General features: G+C 54.0%; 1 protein-coding gene across 2 annotated transcripts in view; it reads left to right on the top strand.

The window, feature by feature from the left end:
• Positions 1–21,186, top strand: part of MGAT5B (alpha-1,6-mannosylglycoprotein 6-beta-N-acetylglucosaminyltransferase B) — a gene marked incomplete at its 5' end in the record, with an annotated part of 67,517 nt that overhangs the window by 24,144 nt on the left and 22,187 nt on the right. For both annotated transcript variants that reach the window (XM_079724950.1, XM_079724949.1), the window contains 5 exons: positions 567–682; positions 1,214–1,287; positions 2,316–2,486; positions 3,340–3,504; positions 4,214–4,383. In XM_079724950.1, the coding sequence (XP_079581076.1) occupies positions 567–682; positions 1,214–1,287; positions 2,316–2,486; positions 3,340–3,504; positions 4,214–4,383 (696 nt within the window). The remainder of the gene's footprint in view (positions 1–566; positions 683–1,213; positions 1,288–2,315; positions 2,487–3,339; positions 3,505–4,213; positions 4,384–21,186) is intronic.

The raw sequence follows: 21,186 nt of genomic DNA, 5'->3' as shown, positions 1-21,186 counted from the left end.
GGGCTGTGATGTTTATGGCACTAAACTCATTTAGGATCCTGGGAAGAATTCATTCTTGGGAGCCCAACAATAATTTACTAGAGGTTTAATAGTTGGCAAGTCCCCAGGCTGCTCTGGGTGGAATTTACTTTGGCAAGATACAACTCCTCTGGGAGAAAATAGAGAAAACAGACTCAGGGCAGCCGGCTGTGCTCAGGAGAAGGGCCTCCGTCACCTGGAGATCCCTAGACAGATCTCGTGCAGGCTCTTGAATGGAATTCCTCTGCCCATGTGAGCCTCAGACACTGCCCTTCACACGTGTGCAGACACGCCTGGCACCTGCAGATGTGGGCTTTCCCAGATGCATGCCACGTGGGTTGATGGTTAGCGAGCCCCTCCAGCCTGGGCTGGGGCAGCAGCGGCTCCATTTCCTGGCCTGACTTTACCCATCGCTACCTTTCCGTTTGGTGCAGGGCGGTGTCTGGGTGCTGGGGGCCCTGCGGTCCCGCTGCCTTTGCTGGCAGGCTGAGGCCTGCCCTGCCTGGGAAGGAGACCGCGGCAGGCTCACCCTGGCTTCTCCCACTTAGGCTACCCCCCGGGGCCGGCCTCATGGAGCGGATCCAGGCCATAGCCCAGAATGTCTCGGACATCGCCGTGAAGGTGGACCAGATCCTGCGCCACAGCCTGCTCCTGCACGGCAAGGGTGGGGGCCGGGGGCACCCCTCTACTCCCAGGAGGCCAGAGTACAGGGTGGGGCGTCCGGGGTGGGGCCCTGATTTCTCCCCACGGCAGCTGCCCTGGCTCCCGGGGGCCCTGCGTCGGGCTCTCAGTGGGGTGCCTCAGGGTTCACCCCGCCGTCCCTGGGCGGCCCCTTCCATTCCTCTTGATGTGGGGGCATCAGGCTGGGAGGCCCAACCTCTGCCCCCGTCAAAAAGTCAGGAGTACATTTGGGTGGATGCCCGAGGTCTGCCTGTCCAGAAAGCTGGTTCATAGCCATTCAGACCAGCTCCGCACTGGTTCTGAACCCCCTAAGGAGGGTGGGAGTGTTGGAAGAGGGGGCACCCCAGGCACAGGGACCCCCTGGTGGTGGCCTTTCAGGGGAGAAAACTCAGGCCAAGGGCAGAGTGGGCTCCTGCACTGCCCCACCCCAGGCCAGCCCACCTGCCTCACGCTTTCTGTACCGCGCTCCTCCTTGGACTCAGGTCCCCAGCAAGGTGACCTTCTCTCCCTGTAGTGTCTGAAGGCCGGCGGGACCAGTGTGAGGCACCCAGTGACCCCAAGTTCCCTGACTGCTCAGGGAAGGTAGAGGTGAGGCCTGGGCCTGAGGGTGGGGATGACCAGGGGCCCCTCCTCCACAGGGGCCATACCCCAGATTAGCTCTGCGATTCTGCTCCTGGCAGGGATATCCACCATCAAGGGCCTCTCTGCCTGACCTCTGGACCCAGAACCTGGCACTAGCTGGCAGAGGCCCGCCTCAGGGAAACCACTTCTCTGCTTGGGCCATCTGCCTGGGGCACCAACCCAAATGTCCCAGGATGGGTCATGTTGCAGGGTTTTCAGTACTTTCTTACAGCAGACGAACTATTAAGTATACGTATGGCACCACCAGCAAGCGGCCTGATTCCCAACAAATTCAGACAAGGTGTGGACCTCATTCTCTCTCCCCCTCCCTCCCGGCCCAGCTGACCAGCTGGATGCAGAGACCCCCTCCCTGTCCCCACCTCCAGGGTCCCACCTCTGACTGCATGAAGTCTGTCCATCCGGGGAGCCAGTCCACAGGCATAAAAGCCAGCCCCCTCCCTGGTGCTGAAATCCCTAAGAGCGTGGGGTGTTGGCACCGCAGACCCCTTCCTTGGGGACCAGGCGGGGGTCACTGTGGATGAGTCCTGCCCTGGCTGCAGCCCTGGCCCCCCTCAGAGGCTGCTCCCTGACCTTGGCTTCAGCTGAACCCTGCTCTTGGTTACGGGCGGAGGACAAAGGAAGAGGGACCAGCCAGGCCCTGAGCTGCTGCACCTCCACTGTTGCCCCTGGAACCTTGGCCACGTGTGTCCTGGACTGGCCTCATTCCCCCAGGGTCCTTCTCTTTCTGGGCCTGGGGGAAGGTGGTCCTGTCTGGCCTTCCCTGAGGCTCTCAGCAGCCAGGACACAGGACTGGGTCCTAGGGCCCTGGTCCAGTCTCTCTTCTCTGCTTCTAGCCTTGCTGCATCTTTAGGGTGGGCCCCAGAGACCCTGTCCTGGGGGACCTCGGGGTCCCCAGGGACATGCATGCAGGGGCTCACCGAGGGTGCACATGGGGCTGGCGCTGGCTCCTTGGCCCAGGCTGGCCCTCTCCACAGTGGATGCGTGCCCGCTGGACCTCTGACCCCTGCTACGCCTTCTTCGGGGTGGACGGCACCGAGTGTTCCTTCCTCATCTACCTCAGTGAGGTCGAGTGGTTCTGCCCCCCGCTGCCCTGGAGGAACCAGACGGCCACCCAGAGAGCCCGCAAGCCCCTCCCCAAAGTCCAGGTAGGTGTGGGAGGTGAGTGGGCCGGCACGGGGCTGCCAGCCAGCTCTGCCAGGTGGGTGGGCTGGTCCCAGCCTGCCAGCCTGCGGGTGCCCGTCCCGACTTCTGCAGGATGCTGCAAAGCTGAGGCTGCTTAAGGGGCAGGCTGGGGCCCTGGAGGTGCCCCCTTAATGGACTGGAATAATGGTAATAATAGCTGTCACTCATCGAGGACTTCCTGTGTGCCACTTTATTTGTACTTAAATCTCCCAGCAGTCCTTATGCAATCGCATTTAATAGATGACGGATCTGAGGTCTGGAGAGCTGAGTTAACTTCTTCAAGGCATATAGTTACTCTGGCTCCACTGAAAGGCGGCCTGGCTTCCCTGCCCTTGGAGCCCCGGCTCCGACCACTACCTACTGCTTCCTTGTCGCGGCTGGGATCCTGGGAACTGTCATAGCTGACCCCCTCACGAAGGGCTTGGGACAGGTGGCTGATTGGAGCTGGGCTGGGACAGACCAGTGTGGCTGGGGAGTGAGTGTTGGGGGAGGAGAGCTGGGCTCCCTGAAGGGACTGGTGGGCCTCTTAGAAAAAGTGGGAGGGACTTCCCTGGTGGGCCAGTGGTTAAGACTCCACACTTCCAGTGCAGGGGGTGCGGGTTCGATCCCTGGTCAGGGAACTAAGATCCCATGTGCCGGGTGCTCGCAGCCAAAAAATAAAATCAAAAAACAAGAAAACAGAAAAAGTTGGAGAAGCTAGAACAGGCCCAGCCTCACGGGGAAGGTGCCAGCCCCTGTGCCCAGGGCAGTGGGTGATGGCGGTGTCGTGGCTGCTGGGTGAAGGATTAGAGAACTGAGGTCTGGACCCTCCTCCAGGCAGTTTTCCGGAGCAATCTATCCCACCTCCTGGAGCTGATGGGCAGCGGGAAGGAGTCTCTAATCTTCATGAAGAAACGTACCAAGCGGCTCACGGCCCAGTGGGCACTGGCTGCCCAGCGCCTGGCGCAGAAGCTGGGGGGCACCCGGAGGGACCAGAAGCAGGTACCTTATCCTCTATGTGCATTGAAGGAACTGAGCTCAGAGAGCTTAGGAAGGTAGCTCAGGGCCTCAGGCTGCCAAGTAGACACGGGGTCTACCCTTACAAAAGTTTTATTGCGTTTATTTGAATTTGAGCCGCGGGCAGGGGGAGTCAGAGTCTGGATAGATGCATGCGGTAGCCCTGGCCCTTTTCATGTTTCTGGCAGAGTGACACCCCCTCCGCCTTAGGAGTCCTGCAGTCTGTAGACATCTTGTTCTTGTCAGGCAGAAGGGTCATGGCATTTGCCTGGAATGCTGGGAATAACGTAGCCTGTTTGGGGGAAGTTCCTTGGTTCATTGGTTCGTCTGTCTGTCTGTCCATCCATCCGTTCATGCAATAAATATTTACCTGACTCTCTCATCACCCTGTTTATTTCTTTCAGAGTCCTTATCATTTCATGAAATTCTCTCTTGTCTGTGTTTACTGTTGTCTACCTCTTCCATCTGGAACATAAGCGCCTAGAGGGCAGGATGTGACCGTCTTGTTCACCTGTGTCTCCAGCGAGGTCACTCTGCCTCTTGGTCCCTCCGCTGTGCTCTGGTGCCAGAAAGCGCCCTTCCAGGCACAGCCTGGAGACAGTGTCTTCTGCTGGCCGGGTCTCCCTGGGGGTGGCAGGGCTGAGGGCTGCTGCTCCTCTGTGCCGATCCTCTGTGTCCCCCCCTCCACCACCAGATCCTTGTCCACATCGGCTTCCTGACGGAGGAGTCTGGGGACGTGTTCAGCCCGCGGGTGCTGAAGGGCGGGCCTCTGGGGGAGATGGTGCAGTGGGCAGACATCCTGGCTGCTCTCTACGTCCTGGGCCACGGCCTCCGGATCACAGTGTCCCTGAAGGAGCTGCAGAGGTGAGTGCCGGGGGTGCGGAGGGGAGGAAGGGGAGTCCGTAGTCCCCCAGGAGCTCTGGCTCCTGCTGTTGTCGGATGGTGACATTCCTAATTCCCTCCTCCAGCTGCTCAGTCTGCCTCCTGCCCTTCCGTCCTCAACGCTGATGCCTGGTCATTTTGGGGGATGCACCAAGGGAGTGTATTTGTATAGTGCTGTTCAAACAGGGTCCTGTTCTCCATCTCGGGGCTGACAGGGGTCTAGTGTTTGTGCTCAGGGACGGACCAATACTGGCTAGTGGAGTTGAGCCTTGTCATACAGATGGGGTCCCCTCTGCCTGCTGTCCTGGTGGACTTGGTGCAGCCTCAGGGGTCCTCTTCTGGAACGGGCCTCCTTCCTGGGCCTGTTCTGGGGGTTGGGGGCCAGGAAGACCTGGAGGGTGGTGAGGTGGGCCGGCGATGCCTACCCCTTCCAATGCTTGCCTTTCCAGGGTCCCTCGGATATTGTTGGAGGTGGGAGACTGGTGATTAGAGTGGGTAGGATTTTGTGTGTGTGTGTGTGTGTGTGTATGATGAGGTTTATTTTAACCACTGTATCTGTGGGATGTAGAAACATGTAAGGTTTTTCTTCTTTTATTTAGTAATATTTATTATATGATATTTGATACATACAAAAATATATATACCGTATGTCATGAAGTACAAGAATGGAGTGATCGCCCGTGATTCTGCCTCCACCTTTATTTTATTTTATTTTATTTATTTATTTATTTTTTTGGGGGGGTATGCGGGCCTCTCACTGTTGTGGCCTCTCCCGTTGCGGAGCACAGGCTCCGGACGCGCAGGCTCAGTGGCCATGGCTCACGGGCCTAGCCTCTCCGCGGCATGTGGGATCTTCCCGGATCGGGGCACGAACCCGTGTCCCCTGCATCGGCAGGCAGACTCTCAACCACTGCGCCACCAGGGAAGCCCTGCCTCCACCTTTAGAATGAGAATATTACCAGGGCCCTCATGTTCGCCCGGGACTCCTCTTGCCCATCCCTCTGTCCTGCCCGCCACCCCCACCCCCACCCCCCCCGCCCCGGCCCTGGAGGAAACCTGGAACTTGGACTTTGTGTTTATCATTCTTTGCTTTTTATTATTTATTTATTTATTTATTTTGGCTGGCCATGTGGCATGTGGGATCTTAGTTCCCTGACCAGGGATCAAACCCCTGCCCCTTGCAGTGAAAGCTCGGAGTCCTAACCACTGGACAGCCAGGGAAGTCCCTCTTTTGCTTTTTTACAAATTCATGTATCAATAAATAATATATTGTTTAGTTTTATTTTCATTTGGTTTGGAAGGCAGCTATGCTTACCACTATACCACCAACTCCCGCTTCATTTGGTTTGAACTCTGTAAAAATGACATCTGCTGTCTGTAGCCTCCAAGACTTGTTTTCTCCACCCATTATTAGGTTTTTTTTTTTTTTTTTTTGCGGTACGCGGGCCTCTCACTGTTGTGGCCTCTCCCCTTGCGGAGCACAGGCTCCGGACGCGCAGGCTCAGCGGCCATGGCTCGCGGGCCCAGCCGCTCCGCGGCATGTGGGATCTTCCCAGACCGGGGCACGAACCCGCGTCCCCTGCATCGGCAGGCGGACTCTCAACCACTGCGCCACCAGGGAAGCCCCATTACTAGGTTTTAAAGATTTCTCCGCACTGCTGCCTGTAGCTCTATTTCATTCATGTTCAGTGCTGTATGATATTCCATTGTGTGAATGTACCGTAATTGATCACTTTTTCCTGTCTGTGGACATTTTCCCCTGTTTTTACAAGTTATTATTTTTTTTAAATTTTATTTATTTTTTTGGCTGCATTGGGTCTTCCGTTGTGTGGTCTTTCTCTAGTTGTGGCGAGCGGGGGTTACTCTTCATTGTGGTGCGCGGGCTTCTCACTATGGTGGCTTCTCTTGTTGTGGAGCACAGGCTCTAGGCATGCGGGCTTCAGTAGCTGCAGCACACGGGGTCAGTAGTTGCAGCATGCGGGCTCTAGAGTGCAGGCTCAGTAGTTGTGGTGCACGGGTTTAGTTGCTCTGCTTCCTGTGGGATCTTCCCAGACCAGGGATCGAACCCGTGTCCCCTGCATTGGCAGGCGGAGTCTTAACCACTGCACCACCAGGGGAGTCCTTTACAAGTTATTTTGAATGATGCTGTGGTGGACATTTTGTACATGTCACCTGGTGTCCCTGGGTCAGAGTTTCCCTTGGGTATAGACTGAGTTTTTTCTTTGGTATAGACTTTGGTGCACAGTTGCTGGGACTTAGGGTGTCTGAAAATTCAGCTTGACAAGAAAATGCCAACTGTTTTCCTAGGTGACTGTACCAGTCCAGTCCTACCGTGTGTAGGTTCCCAGTGGGATACATTCTTACCTGCATTTAGTGTTATCGGACTTCCTCACTAGGGGTGTGGAGTGGTATTGTAATATCTTGTTATGGTCTTAACTTGTATTCCCTGACAACTGATGAGGCTGAGCAGTTTGTTATAGTTTTGGCCCTCCTTTTTTCCTCTTGATGGAATGCCACTTCATGTCATTTGCTCACTTTTCTGCCGTGTTGTTTATCTTTTCCATATTGAGTTGGAGGAGTTCTTTATATATTATGGGTATAAATCCTGTGTATATTATATGTGTTTTAAAATCTTGTAAGGCTATTTTGTGGCTTGTCTTTGTAATTTCTTTATGGTCTTTTGTTTTGTTTTAAGGAACAGAAGGTCTTAATTTCAATGTAATCAAAGTTATCAAATATTTTCTTTACAGCTTGGGATTTTGTGCTTGGTGAATTTCTATTCGTTTCACTGGCATTGGGATAAGATTGTCTTAACTTTGTGCCAGGGCATAACTAAGGAAGACCTCTGAGTTGTCTGCCTGCAAATGAACTTTTCTCCATCAGCCCATTAACTTACTCTCAGGTGGTTTTCAAGCTAGAATGTGATTCCTCTCCAGAGCCCTCCCACCAGCCAGATGGTCTGTTTGTTCTAGAAGTGTTTCTCTTTTTCTGATTGGCATTTTGTCCCGACCACGAGTGCTGATGCTCTGTAGCGTGGAAGTGTTAGAGAGAGGAGGATGCTGATGGGGACAGAGCCATCGACAATCCTAGGTCGACAGGGCCCAGGGAGCACTGGTCTCAGGCAGCTAATCGGCCTCTGCAGTTTTTCCCTGCGGCTTACAGTCTGCCAGTGACTCAGGTAGAACTTCTTGTGACCTCAGTCGGAGAGAGAGTAGGGGGAGAGGGAGGCTGAGACTGGGGTGTGCTTTGAAGGTTTACATCCCCATGGCTTGAAATTCACCCCTCTGGAGTCATCCTTTTAAGTTGATGCGCTTGTCTCCAGTAGGCCTAGTAAAGATGGAAAGTGTCTTCAGAGGGGAGCGGAACATGTGAGTGTGGATGTGGAAGAGGGTCCGCTTTGAGGGGGAGAAGGCGACAGGGACTGACGAAGGGGCTGCATGGTTGTGGCAGCGTTGCGAAGCCCATCCCAGGTGGGGGGGGCAGCAGGTTCTGGGGGATGAGGTGCCACCTTGAAATGGCACCTCTGCCCCATGTGTTTGAATGTCACCAGAGTGGGAAGGAACTAGGCTGGGAGCTGTCCCCGTATGCCGGTGCTGAACCGTCAAACTAGCTACCCGGTGCTGGGAGAGGGAACCGGCACATCCCTGTGGCATTTTGTTGTCAGACAAGCTGTTCCCACCGTGCGGGCCGTTTCAGAGCGGTGTACCCTCTCGCTGCGCACCAGAGCGCCCTGCTGCTCGCTGAGCTGTGCCCGGCCCTGATCCCTCTGAACAGAGGGCTCAGGAGATGCGTCTACACTGTGTGTGGAGCACAGCACTGCAGAGGCAGCTAACATTTGCAAAGAATAAAAAGAGGTATCTCTCCCTGGCCTCAAAGCTTCCTACAGGAAACTCAGATGGGGTGGGGTGGGGGGAGGAGGAGGGAGGAGGAAAGGGACCCGAGGTGTGGGACGCCAAAGAGGTCTTAGGCCACTTAGGATGGCACAGCCCGTGCTGTGGGAAGCCAGACCTGCCTCAGGCAGAACAGCAGGCAAGGGTCGGGGGACCCTTGTCCCCTGGGTCACCAGAGACCCCAAGTTGCAGTGGGAAGAATCCTGGGGGTGGGGACTGTCCAGAGCCCTCATCCCAGACTCTGCCACATACAAGTCCTCTGTCAGTGTGAAGCATCCTTCGGTCAACACCACGGACCCAGCTCCACCTCGAGGGTTAGATGAATTCACGTTTATCAAACGGCACTGAGCTGGATTCCTCCCTTCTGACCGTGCATCTTCTGGGGCCAGAGAGGTGAGAACTTCCTTCCTTCACTGCTCCCTCAGGGAATGGGAAGGCTCCCGTGCATTTGTGACAGCCCAACATCACACTTAGAGGACCGTCCTTCCGTGAGAGAGAGCGGGTTATGACAAGTCTCCCTAAGAGACAGGAATTTAACTCAGTTGTTCTGCTTCTCAGCCCGTGCTGGGGTGTCTCCTCTTCCAACCTGGACCCTGAGTCCTTACCTGCCCAGAGTACTTCCTCTTCCGCTGGCCACTCTGGGCCCGGCTGGAGCTGAGCCTGTGGTCAGTGAGGTTGCTTTTGCCCATCACAGTGCCAGAGCAGTGAAGATGGGGGTCACTGCACTTGGGAGGCCCTGAAAGTGAGGCCCTGGTGAAAAGTGCCAGAATCTGAAATATGCCCCTGCTGCCATTTCTTTCACTCCACACATGCACCCACATAGGTGCATGCACGCCCCTGTGCACAACCACACATGCACACCCTTGTGTGTGCACACCCCACGCATGCACACCCCTGCACACGGGTGCACACCTCCACACCCATGCAAACACACACCCTTGCACATGGACACGCACATACCCCTGTGCATGACATGCAGCCCATGGCACACACATGCACACAGGCACACCCCCAATGCACACACGCACACACCCCACAGAGAATCCATATCTTTCCACCAGTGTGTCGCTTCCTGCCAAGCCTGCACGGATCTGAAATTCCCAGAAGCAGGGGCTCTAGGGAGAGGTCGCCCCACCTCCGCTTTGCAGTGTGTTAAAGGGGCGGGCCCAAGGCCGTGCCCAGACAGCTCTGCCCTTGGCTCCCTGTGGGGCGTAGGTGCCAGCAAAGACTCTTGCTCAGACGTGGCAGAACTGTGTAAACAGCTCAGTCACCTCAGGAAACAGTCTCAGGAAGACTCTTTCTAAGTCTGTTAGCAGGTACAATTTTTTTTTTTTTTTTTTTTAGAAAGTGTCTCCTGACTTCTTTTAAATACATTTATTTATTTATTTTTAGCTGTGTTGGGTCTTCGTTTCTGTGCGAGGGCTTTCTCCAGTTGTGGCGAGCGGGGGCCACTCTTCATCGCGGTGCACGGGCCTCTCACTATCGCGGCCTCTCGTTGTGGAGCACAGGCTCTAGATGCGCAGGCTCAGTAGTCGTGGCTCACGGGTCCAGTTGCTCCGCGGCATGTGGGATCTTCCCAGACCAGGGCTCGAACCCGTGTCCCCTGCATTGGCAGGCAGATTCTCAACTACTGCGCCAGGGAAGCCCTAGCAGGTACAGTTTAAAACAACTAAACGAATAAAAATTAAAAAAAAAGAAAACCACCTTCCCGAGGAGACATAGCACACTTATATCTATAAAATTAACAGCACCCGCTGTGTTGGAATTCGTTTCAGGTGGGAATTCTTAACCCTGGCTGTAGCCAAACTGCCTTAGAAATATACCGACCTTTGGGCCCACTCTTGGCGTCTCTGATTTCATTGATCTGGGGTGGCGCCGGGTATCAAGTCTTCAAAGCTCCCCCAGGCAATCTATGATCTAATGAGCAGTGACGGTTGGGAAGTAGAAAAGTTGAGGCTATGGCTTTTCAACGCCCCCCCGCACCCCCAGTCTGGGTAACAGGATAGCTGTGGGGTTAGGACATTGCAGAATGTGTGCACGGTCCCGAGGAGCAGGATGAGGGCCTGGGGTAAGGGCTCAGCGCCTTAAAGATGTGCGGATTCCTCCCGAGCCTGCGTTTGCACACTCAAAAGCACCAATGTTACCCTTGGTTGCAGGGTCGGTGTCAAGTGGAAGGGCAGGCCAGGCAGGTACTCCTTGGAGGTGGCCCAGGTAGCGGGGCCTCTCGCAGCCCACCCAGGACGTCCGTGCGAACCTCTGCCCTGGAATGTACTTCATGCGTCGCCCTTTCCTGGATGTACTTTTCCCTGGTGACAGCTGTCGGCTGGGGCTATGCGCTCCTCAAACTGATGCTTTGCTGGGACCCCCCGGACACTGCATAAATGCAGGCCTTTCCTTGAGTGGAGATTAAAATACAGATGGGATTTAGTTGGCTAAAGTTGCCATAACAAAGTACCACAGACTGGGGGGCGGTTTAAACAACAGAAGTGTATTGTCTCCTAGTTCTGGAGGCCGGAAGTCCGAGATCAAGGTGTTGGCAGGGTTGGTTGGTTCTGAGGGTGTGAAGGAGGCCTGTCTCAGGCCTCTCCCATAGCTTCTGGCAGTTGTTGGTGATCTTTGGCGCTGGTCGGCTTGTGGAAGCATCACCTCCATCTTCGCCTTTATCTGCACATGGCATTCTCTCTGTGTATGTGTCTGGGTCCAACTTTCCCCTTCTTATAAGGACACCAGTCATATCAGATCAGTACCTACACTAATGACCTTATTTCAACTTGGTCACCTTTGTAAAAGCTCTACCTCCATATAAGGTCATATTCTGAGGTTTTGGGGGCTAGGACTCCAAAATATGATTGGCAGGGGGTGCACAATGCAACCCATAACAAGATGGTGACCATTTGAACCTAGAAAGGGGTTGTGGGCAGAGATACCATTGAATACAGGCATGGCACTGCCATGGGTTCTGTGGGAGGTGGGATCATCCGGGAGCCCCGTCTCCCAGCCTTGTGGAGCTGTTCCATGCAGGTGGCACCGGGGTAATGTGAAAACAGGTCAACGGGATGTGAAGCTAATCCGAATTCTGAGAGTCGCAGCTTGGGTCCTGCCATAGTACGTCTCCCTGGGCTGGCAAAATGCCCCACGTGGGGAAGACAGCAGGACAGAGACGCCGCCTGTACATTTGTTGTAGTTTATTCACAGATGTTCACGGCAGCTGTCTTGGCCACTGACTCAACGACGAGGCTGGACGGATGAGCCGCTTTTCTCTGCTCCTCGTGTTTTGGTGTTTTAATTAACCGACTCACTGGAGTGATGTTTGGGGCAATGCACAGAATCTGCATCTGGCTTTGCTGCTGCAAGTTGTTTCCGGGGTGAGAGCGCTGGCGTGCAGGGACAATGGGCCCTGATCAGACTACAGCTTGGGCATGTCAGACAGTCCCGCCCGTGCCTTGCGCATGAGACGGGAGGAGAGATGAAGCCAGAGCTCCTGTCAGCTGCATCTGAGACATCCTCCTGGATGCCCGGATCCACGGTGGGCATTTTAAAGTGAAGCCTTTCCCTTCCTGCCTGCCCAGAATCGGCTGTGCTCATCCATTTTATTTGCATAATTTCAAGCATCATTAATAGTACATTGACATGAGGAAAAATTACCAAGCTCTTCCTCCCTCCATGAGTGAAATTGGGTTTAGTAGAAAATTAGTTGACTTAACTGGAAAATAATGAAAGTTTGAGAGGAGAATGTTTAAATAAGGAGGATGAGGATGGGAAGCTTGGCTGTGTAGCCCTGGCCCCTGTGGAAATCGGTCTCCTGGCATTTTTGTTTGTTCAGTGTTTGTTCAAGGAAAATACTGGGGAGGGTCCCCGGAGAATGACGAAGGCAGCGACCACATCCTGTCCCTCGTGCTCAGCCCAGCTTGACCAAGCTGCAGCCAGTAAACCCTCTGAGGAGCCAGTCCAGGCAGGCCTCAGGGTTTGAACCCATTCAGATCTGTCTGTGACTGGCTCAAACTGGCCTGAACTAGCCAGCTTAAGGCAGCCACTGGGAGGATGGTGCTGCCATTCTCTGGAGTGGGGGGAGGGGAGAGAAGAGAAAAGCACTGATTTTGGGGGGCACATGGGGAAGACCTTGAATTTGGGTTTAGACACGTCGAATTAGAGGTGCCCATGTGGAGGCAGCTGAGTGATGGGCCGCGGGGGCTCAGAATGGAGACAGAGTCTCGGCAGCCGCTGGTAACTGAACACAAGCATGAATAAAATTGCCAAGTGATAGGGGAAGAGGCCTGAGAGCAAAGCCTTAAGAAACAGCAACACTGAAAGGCTTCTTGGGGAGAGAGGTGCTGGCAGAGGGATTGAGAAGGAGTGGGCACCCATGGAGAAGATGCTTCTAGAAGGAGGGTGTGGCCAATGATGTCACATCTCACAAAAACTAAGAAGGAGACTGAAAAATGTCCACAGCATTTGGTCACATGGGCGTCATTGTCGACCCTAGAAAGAGCCATTTTGGTTGAGTTGTGGGTACAGAAGCCAGAAATTTGTGGGTTGTGGAAGGAGGGTGCTGCTGAGGAAACCAGCAGCGAGTTAGGTTCTTCTCCAAGGAGTTGAGCTGTGAGCGGGAGGAGAGAGAAAGAGAAGTGGGGGGACAGTGGAGTCGTAGATGATGTGTGAGTTTCTTGGGGCTGCTGAAACAAAGTACTGCAAACTGGGGGATTATTGTCTTCCAGTTCTGGAGGCTAGAAGTCCGAAATCAAGGTGTCGGCAGGATTGGTTCCTCCAGAGGCTGGTGGAAGACTGCTCCATGCCTCTTCTAGATGCTGGGAGCCTCAGGCTTTCCTCGGCTTGTAGATGTCTGTCTTCTCCCAGTGTCTTCACACCATCTTCCTTCTATTGTGTCTGTCTCTGTGTCCAATTTCCCCTTCTTGTGAGGGCACTAATGACCTCACCTTAACTTGACCATCTGCAAAGACCATTTCCAAATGAGTCACATCCCAGATACTGGGGTTAAAACTTCAACATCTTTTGGGGAGAATACAATTCAACCCATAACAGAGGTTTGCATGTTTATTTTTCAAGATGGGAGAGTTGTAAGCATGTTTAAATGCTGGTGTGAAGGAACCAGAAAAAGGAGGAATTGAAGTTACAGGAGGGAAGATAGTATCATGCATAGTGGCCCAAGAGGATGGCCCCCAGGAGGAAGGAGAAGAGGGCAGGATGTGGTGGGGGTACCGATGGGGCTACAGGGATGGAGGCAGGGGTTGGAGCACGCCCACTGATGCTTTAGATTTTATCTTTGATGTAGGAGGGATGAACATCTGCTGGGAGTGAGGTGGAGGGGGTGGGAGGTGTGAGGAGAGTGGACGAGACCAGAACACCCTGAAGGCCGCCCTGGATTTGTGATGTGTTAGCCCTTAACAAAGAGATTTCAACCAAATATGGCAAAATCTTATGACTGGACAAGGCTGGGAAGTGGGAGCACAGATACTCATTATATCATTGTATTATTTTCTATAACTTTCTGGAGGCTCGAAATATTTTATTGTTCAATTCGAACAGGGGAGGAAGAGCTGCATCCAGCATCTGCTTGGCACTTAGCAGACCCTGTACACAGTGGTTCTTTCTCCCCCACCTATTCCCACAGGAGGCATGAGAGGCAAATGACTAATTTACACTAAAACACTGCATCCCCTCCCTCTCCCTTCTGGTTTGTTTGTTTATTTGTTTTTTTGGCTGTGCCGCATGGCTTGCAGGATCTTAGTTCCCCAACCAAGGATCGAACCCGTGCCTCCTGCAATGGAAGCATGAAGTCCTAACCACTGGACCGCCAGGGAATTCCCGCCTCTCCCTTCTTTTGCCTTCTTCCTCCTTGGGTTCCAAGGAGACATTTAAATCTGCATAGCGGGATCGTGTTCGGTGTAGCTGAACACCGAGGAAGATGAGGGCCTCTGCTGCTGGGGGCCCAGAGCCTCGCTGGTCCCTGCGCTTCATCCTTCCCCGGGATCCAGGAGGGACGATTCCCTGCACCTCCCCCTCCACGCTGCTCTGAGCCACAAAGAGTGGGAGTCTGTCTCTTGGAAATCAAGGCCCCTAAGCCTTGACCGTGGCCCGTAAGTGTGAACTCACGGATGTAGTGGCCGAGGCGCCTTTTCCAGCGCTGGCCTGGTCCACATTGGGGCTGGAGGTTGCAAAGGAAGAATGATTTAAAAGAAATCACAGGCCCTCAGGAAAGGTCCATGCAACCCAACTGGGGTGGGGAGAACTTGTGGGGAGTCAGAGAAGAAATGAAGAGGAGGGCTGGCTTCTGAAGGCTTTTGAAGGAAGGGTAAGGAGGTGGGATTCCTTCCGGGGGGTGGCGGGAGGGATGCATCAGTACATCTTCAAATCTGAGGAGCCATGGGTTCTTGTAAACAGAGGTGGGGTCCTGAGCAAGAGGAGGTCTTGTCCCATGGCGGCTGGAGAGGAGGAAGGCAGACACTGGGATGAACTTCCTGGAGACTGAAGTGCCCCCCCACAGGAGGGATAAAACTCCACTGCTCTGGGCTCAGAGCAGGGGCAGGGCCGGCCTGGGACTCCTTTTATTCCTAGTGAAGCTGGCAGAAGCATAGGATGGTACAAATAACCCCTGGCACTCCTTCTGACTTCCTTGAAATCATAAAAGGGCTCTGGTCAAGGGAGGATTTATCTTGGGAGCCAGACTGTGCTTTCCTCGGCTGTTCTGGAACGGACGCAGATTACCCTACGGTTCGTGGCGGCGCTCCAGGGCTGTGTCTTTCCTTTAACCCAAGTCCCCCACGGGGCTTGTTCCAGTGGGATTGAGAGCAGAGCCTCACCCATCTTTGTTTCCTCCATGGGTTGGTTCCCCACAAAGGTCTGTGGGACTGGATAGAACAGCGAGAGCCCCTAGGACCTGAGAATCCCCGGAAAAACTGAAAACCAACATCCCAGTGGCAGGCCCCACCCCAGAGCGAAGAGGTGGCACCTCTGGGATTGACCTGGCCGTCAAGAGCCAACACGGGCTTCAGTGACCCTAACCTGCACCCGGGCCTGAGAGCCACCTTCACTGAAATCCTGGCTTGGATGAGAGAAGCCTTGATTCGTGCTCAGCATTCACATGCATTGTTACATAAATGGGGGAAGGAGGCAGGGGACAGCCAGAGGGATGTGTTCCCGGGCCCGGCGGCGGCCCCCAGCGAGCTGGAAGAATGAGTCTGTCGTTTCATCCAGCTCTCCTGGGAGCAGCAGCCATATTTTTAGCCCTGAGTTTGCTTACTAGGAGGGGAAGAACGCTGGGGAAGAAAGTGTCGGCCTTGGACCACAGGCCCAATGCAGGCCGCCCAGTGCAGGCCGCCCAGTTCCATTTCCGAATCCTCCTGCCTGTGTTTCCTTTGGGCTTTGTCTAAGGAGTGGGTTTTCCTTTGAACTCCCTTTTCCACTGAGCCCTGACTCCACTGGGGACCTGACCGTTCTCTTTAGCTGTGATCCCTGACCCTCCGAGGGCACTGGGACACCTGCCTTTTCAGGAGACGGAAGCTGCGGGTGAGCCCATCATGAGGGCTTCGTAAGGCTGCTTTTGTTGGCTCAGGAAGGTCAGCTCACGCTGGGCAAGGGAAGAAAACCCTGCAGGAGAATTTAATTCCTTCCTTGTTAGTGATCCTAACCTACCTGCTAAAGCAGCTCGTTAGAAGCCCAGTTAACTTTCTGGGTTTATTTCTCTGTGGTCCTCACGCTCTGGGGAAGGGCCGCAGCCGCTCTAACAATGGCCGTGAGAGAGAGACGGGGTCAATGCCTTAGTGCTCAGGGGGTGGGCACCGGACGAGGTCAGAGGGCTAGCAGGCCCCAGAGGAGACAAAGGTCCTGGGCTGCCCAGGCGGGGTGCTCCCAGTAATGAGATGGATCCAGGGAAGCTGAAGTTCCCCATGGGCACTTCGCGCCTGGAGACAAAGATCTTTGAGCGCTTTGTAAGGATTCTTTTTAATTAGGTCCATCCCACACAGAGAAGACAGAGAGGGAGAGAGAATAGTTTGTTCCAGAATTTGAGCACTACCTGGAGAGATTATTTCTAGCCACAGACCAAAGGCACAGGGAGAAATAAAACTGGAGAATTTTTAGCCTAGAAGGAACCGTGGAGATTTGTCCATGTATCATGAAGTGGGAGTGGAGGTGGACACCAGAGTGATTCTGTGTCTGTGCAAGGTCACCCAGCAAGGTCCCTGGAGCTTACACCCAGGGATGCTCTTCACGTGTAGAACTCAGCATTTTGATTCCTAGCTGAGGTTTTTGTTTTTTTTTCTTTTGGGCGTAGATTATATTTTTTCTCTGCCTTGTCCCATTTACCCATTCACCTTTTGATCTTTTAGCAAAGAGTAACAGCCATCCTGCTCTGGCTATTTGCTGAGCCCCTACATTGCGGGGGGCCCTGGAGAAGATGGGGACATGGGTGCCTTTGGGAGACAGAGTGCTGGGCGTGCACTTGTGCGTGTGGGCACAGACACCATGAGTGTGGACAGTTTGGTTCTGGCTCTTTAAAAAAAATTGTAGTAAAGTACATACAACGTAAAATTTACCATCTTAACCGTGTGCGGTTCAGTGACGTTAGGTTCGTTCATGTGGTTGTACAGCCATCCCCACCATCCATCTCCAGAGCCTTTTCCTCTTCCCAGACTGAAACGGTCCCCATTAAACCCTAAGTCCCCATCCCCCACTGCCCCTGACAGGTTGGCTTTCAAGGGTGGATTAATCTGGGTTGGGCACCGGGACCAGATGACCAGGTGACCTGTAGAAAGGCTCTTTTTCCCTAGATCACTCCTTCCCCCACCCCCTTCATCTGTATTTAGACTCCCACTCAGGTGGCCTGGGGACATTTGGAAATTCATTCCAACCACCCAATTTGGCAATTCCACAGAAACTTCCCAAGCGTTGGGGGTGGTAGTGGGCGGGCAGGGGAGGCTGAGTGGGTGCATCTGAAGTCCCTTCATGCTGAGAGGCTGCTTGTCCCCCCTCACCAGGGCCATGGGGGTGGGGAGGCTCTGTGAGCCCCTCCCGACACAGCCCTGGGCTGAGTCGGAAGAGAAGTGAACTTGACATTGGAATTAGGAAAATGTCTGGACAGGGGCCTTTTGAGGAGTCAGCACGGAAGGTGGAATTGTACAGCTGAGCCTCCCTGGGCACCTTTGTCTGAAGGTTGTCAAGAGACAGCGTTTTTCAATTCATGTCACTGCTCCAGCCAACCACTTAGAGTAAAATTGCCCATAAAAGTGAACTTAAATTACAAGTGATAAAACCACAGCCCCCTCTCCCCTCGGCTGACCCTCTGTGCTCTCCTCGGGACAAGCTCAGATTCCTTGTGACAAGAGTAATGAGGAAGCTTCAGACACATTTCCAGGGAAGTCACCGTAAATTGAAAATCTTTTTTTTCTAGGGCTGGGGGGACTGTGGGTCTGCTCATTAACTCCTCCTGGGAAGGGAACCTGCCGTCTCTGGACCAATTTGTCTCTCATCCTCTTCTTCTTGCTGTGATGTCCTTTTGGGACCCGTGGGGCCAGTTGTGTCCAGTCCAGACCAGGAGGCTACTCAGCTAATAACCCTCGGCGACGCCCATCAGCCCTGGGCCCCTCTCACTCACCCACCCCCTCTCTCCTAACATGCTTTTCTTGACCATATTTTCAACCTTTAAACCAGTTCTTCCAGGGGTGGGGGGAGGGCGGGATCCCCTGGCTCATTACCTTGTGAATTAGTTCATGAACACAACAGTACTTATTGGGTCAGATCCTGTCCCAGCTCTGGGCTTTCAAAGATAACCTGGCCCTGCCCTGGAGGGGTCCCGGTTGTGAGGAGGTGACTCAGGGCAGTGCAGAGGAATGGTAGGGAGGGGAGTGGGGTGCTGGGGCAGGGGGATCGAGGGAGAAGGGCGTCTCACTCTGACCAGAGGTCCAAGGAGGGCTTCCTGGAGGAGGAGGCAAGGTTTGAGTCCAGGAACAGGAGGTGAGAAGTCTCTGGAAAGGATCAGATAGAGCCAGGGATGACTGACCAGGTTGACATCATGGAAAGATCTCTCTAGAAAAGAGTCAGGCAAGACAGGAGGGAGGCAGAATGGAGAGGAAATTATCTCAAGATTCTAGCTGAAAAATGACCGGGACCTTAAGTGAGGGGTGTGTGTGTTGGGCGTGGGGACGGGGTAAGGAGTTGCCAGACTCGGAAGTTCAGAAGGTGAACCTGATGACTAAAGTAATAATAATCAATGGAACTTTCACTCTCCTTGCCCCACTTGATCCTACCAGGAACCCCGTGAGGTAGGCATTTTTATTTGTCTTTTGCTGATGAGAAAAATGAAATCCCTAGAGGCTTATGGCCCCTCCAAAGTTAGCAACAAAACTGGGACTGGGGCCCAATCTCTGCTAGCAGCCCGGGGCTCCAATTTCAGGATGTCACTGTGGTCCAGTGACCCACCATTGTGCTGTCTGATACCCGGTGGCCCTGGGGAGGAAGGAGAGCTCAGTGAGTGGGAGTGTGGGTGCTGGAGCCCACTGCCTGGGTTCCAATCCCAGCTCCATGCCTTCCTGGCTGTATGATCCTGGGTAAATGACTAAACCTCTCTGTTTCCTAATCTGTAAAGAGGGGAGCAGGATGGGAATGGGTCTGATCTCATCGGGTAGTTGCCCAGATGAAAGGAATTGAATTGATGAGTTGAAAGCACATAGAATGGTGCCTGTGTTCAAAACATGAAGGTGAGGAAGACGACACAGGCTCTAGGAAGTCAGTGTGGGGTCATTTTCCCAGGAGAGGGCTGTGACTTGCTCATCTGGCCTCTCAGTGGCCCTGGTGTCTGGGGCTGGGGCCAGGGTTGAGGCAACCAAAGGAAGCCCCCATGACTTTGTTGGCACCACCCATGGCCACAGAGGGACAACACGTTGCCTGGTAACCGGCCGGAAAGGCAGTGTGGGAAAATCAAGCATGCGACTGGTGCAGGTAGCAGCAACTAGACCCACCTACGGTTTATATTTTCAGAATCGTCTTAATTTTCCCAGACCCAGATTCCGTGAGGGAGGAGCAGCCACCCGCTTCCTCACTTCTGCAAGAGGAATCATCACCTTGTCTTTCTATTTGTGGTTCTCAATTGAGTGGAGGAAGTGGGGAGGGGGACCAGGGTCTGTCCTAAACCCGGAGCTTCTATAGCCCAGGACAAAAATGACGCTCCATCTGACTGGACGACTTTGGGGTGTGAGAGACAGCCACACTGGAAAGAAAACAGGGATCCTACAGAGGAGAATGTAAAACCTGCTCGACACTTAAAAATACCACCAAATATTTCATGAAGTCTCCAGGTTGTGGGAACTGTTTCCTGTGATGGCTCCAGACCCCTGGGGTCCTGGGCTTATTCCCCTTTGCTTTCTGAGTAATTCAGCAAAAAAGCTGAAGAAGCACGCCCTGCCTTAGAAGCCCTGGGTTTGAGAATCCTATGTGGCCGTCTGGTTGGAAAGAGGGACTCATTGGAGGGTTGGATGGGTGGAGACGGGGGTGGGGGGGTGTTTGGCCATTTTTAAGTTTATAGATAAGAAATGGGGAGAAAATGGTTATAAGATTTTTGCACCGCTCTCTCCCCACTTAGCAGCAAAGGTTCTACCACTGGGGGAGCCAGCGTGGGGAAGCTGAGTGAGGCTGGGTGCACTGGCTGGGGGAGGGCGTGCCCTTCTCTGCCAGCCACAGACCAACCCCTGATGCCTTGATCCCCGTCGCCCGAAGCTCCCCTTGACATCTTTCCATCATGGCCTTGTCATCAGGTTGTCATAAACATAGCTGAAAAGGCCGCGTTAGGGCAGTTTGCTCAGGGGACAGTGTTTACCGAGCCTCTGTGTGTGTCTTGCTGAATGTGAGCAAGGTAGTGCAGAGGCGTCCAGGTGCTACTTTTCCACATGGCTTGAATTGTCTCAAGGAGCCGGAGATACGACCCAGGGAACTGATGATAACTGTGGCCCTTTGCCATGTGGATCCCTGAAGGGGCTCACTGGGAGGTCTCATGGATGCCTTCCAGCATCTGGACCACGAATCCAAGGGAGGCGGGAATGGGGGAGGTGGGCAGCTGCTGGGGGGCTTCCCTGGGGGCCGACACTACTCTCTGCCTGGCTCAGCCGCTCAGTACAGACTTACTGAGTCATTCATCTAAAAGCCCCATCATCTCTGCAGGGGGTGTGTAGTCAGGCTTAGCAAAGGCTCCCGGATGGTGGGCAGGGGCATCCAGGACAAAGTTCACACTGGCACTGTGGGGGCCAGGCAGGGGGCTTTGAGCCTGTCTCCAGGGAGGTGGACTGGGCAGATGGGAGGCCGTGTCCTTCAGGCTCTAGTGAGATGATCCAAAGTCTCCACCCTGGGTCACCAGTGGCAGCCCTGTTCCCATATGAAAGCCTGCAGGTAAGTGACCCAGCAGGCAGGGTCTGCCTGTGGGGCAGGGCTAGCCATCTCCGTGGGCCAGGGGCCAGTCAGCAGAGCAGGATTATATCTTCTGGGGCACAGGCTTGGGGACCCTTCAGCTCCTAACAAATGCTGAAGCTGTGCTGAGGACCGCGGCGGGTGTTTATGGCACTTTGTGAACATTGGGTAAAGGTGCCCCCTCTGGGTGGACACAGCCCTGCAGGGGTCAGGTTTGTGCAAATTAACAGAAGGTGCTCCTTCCTTCTGGCAGGTAGCCCAGGCCAGGTACAGTCTTGGCAAGCTAGCCGGGGCTGGATCTCAGTCCCATTTGCCCCTCGTTGGAGTCTCTTGTGCAGTGAAAAACCTATACAACCGTACGTGGCTGCCCTGTTTGCTTCCTCTCCAAGAGTTCTCCAAGATTCATGCACTGACCTCACTTTCCTTTACGGTGTTCTCCCCGCCACTTATTCTGGGCTATAGGAACCAGGGTGGGCTTCAGGTT

Source organism: Hyperoodon ampullatus (genome assembly GCF_949752795.1).
Source record: "Hyperoodon ampullatus genome assembly, chromosome: 19".
Lineage (NCBI taxonomy): Eukaryota > Metazoa > Chordata > Mammalia > Artiodactyla > Ziphiidae > Hyperoodon > Hyperoodon ampullatus.
Note: the sequence above shows the minus strand (reverse complement) of the source record. Positions and strands in the feature narration are given on the sequence as shown.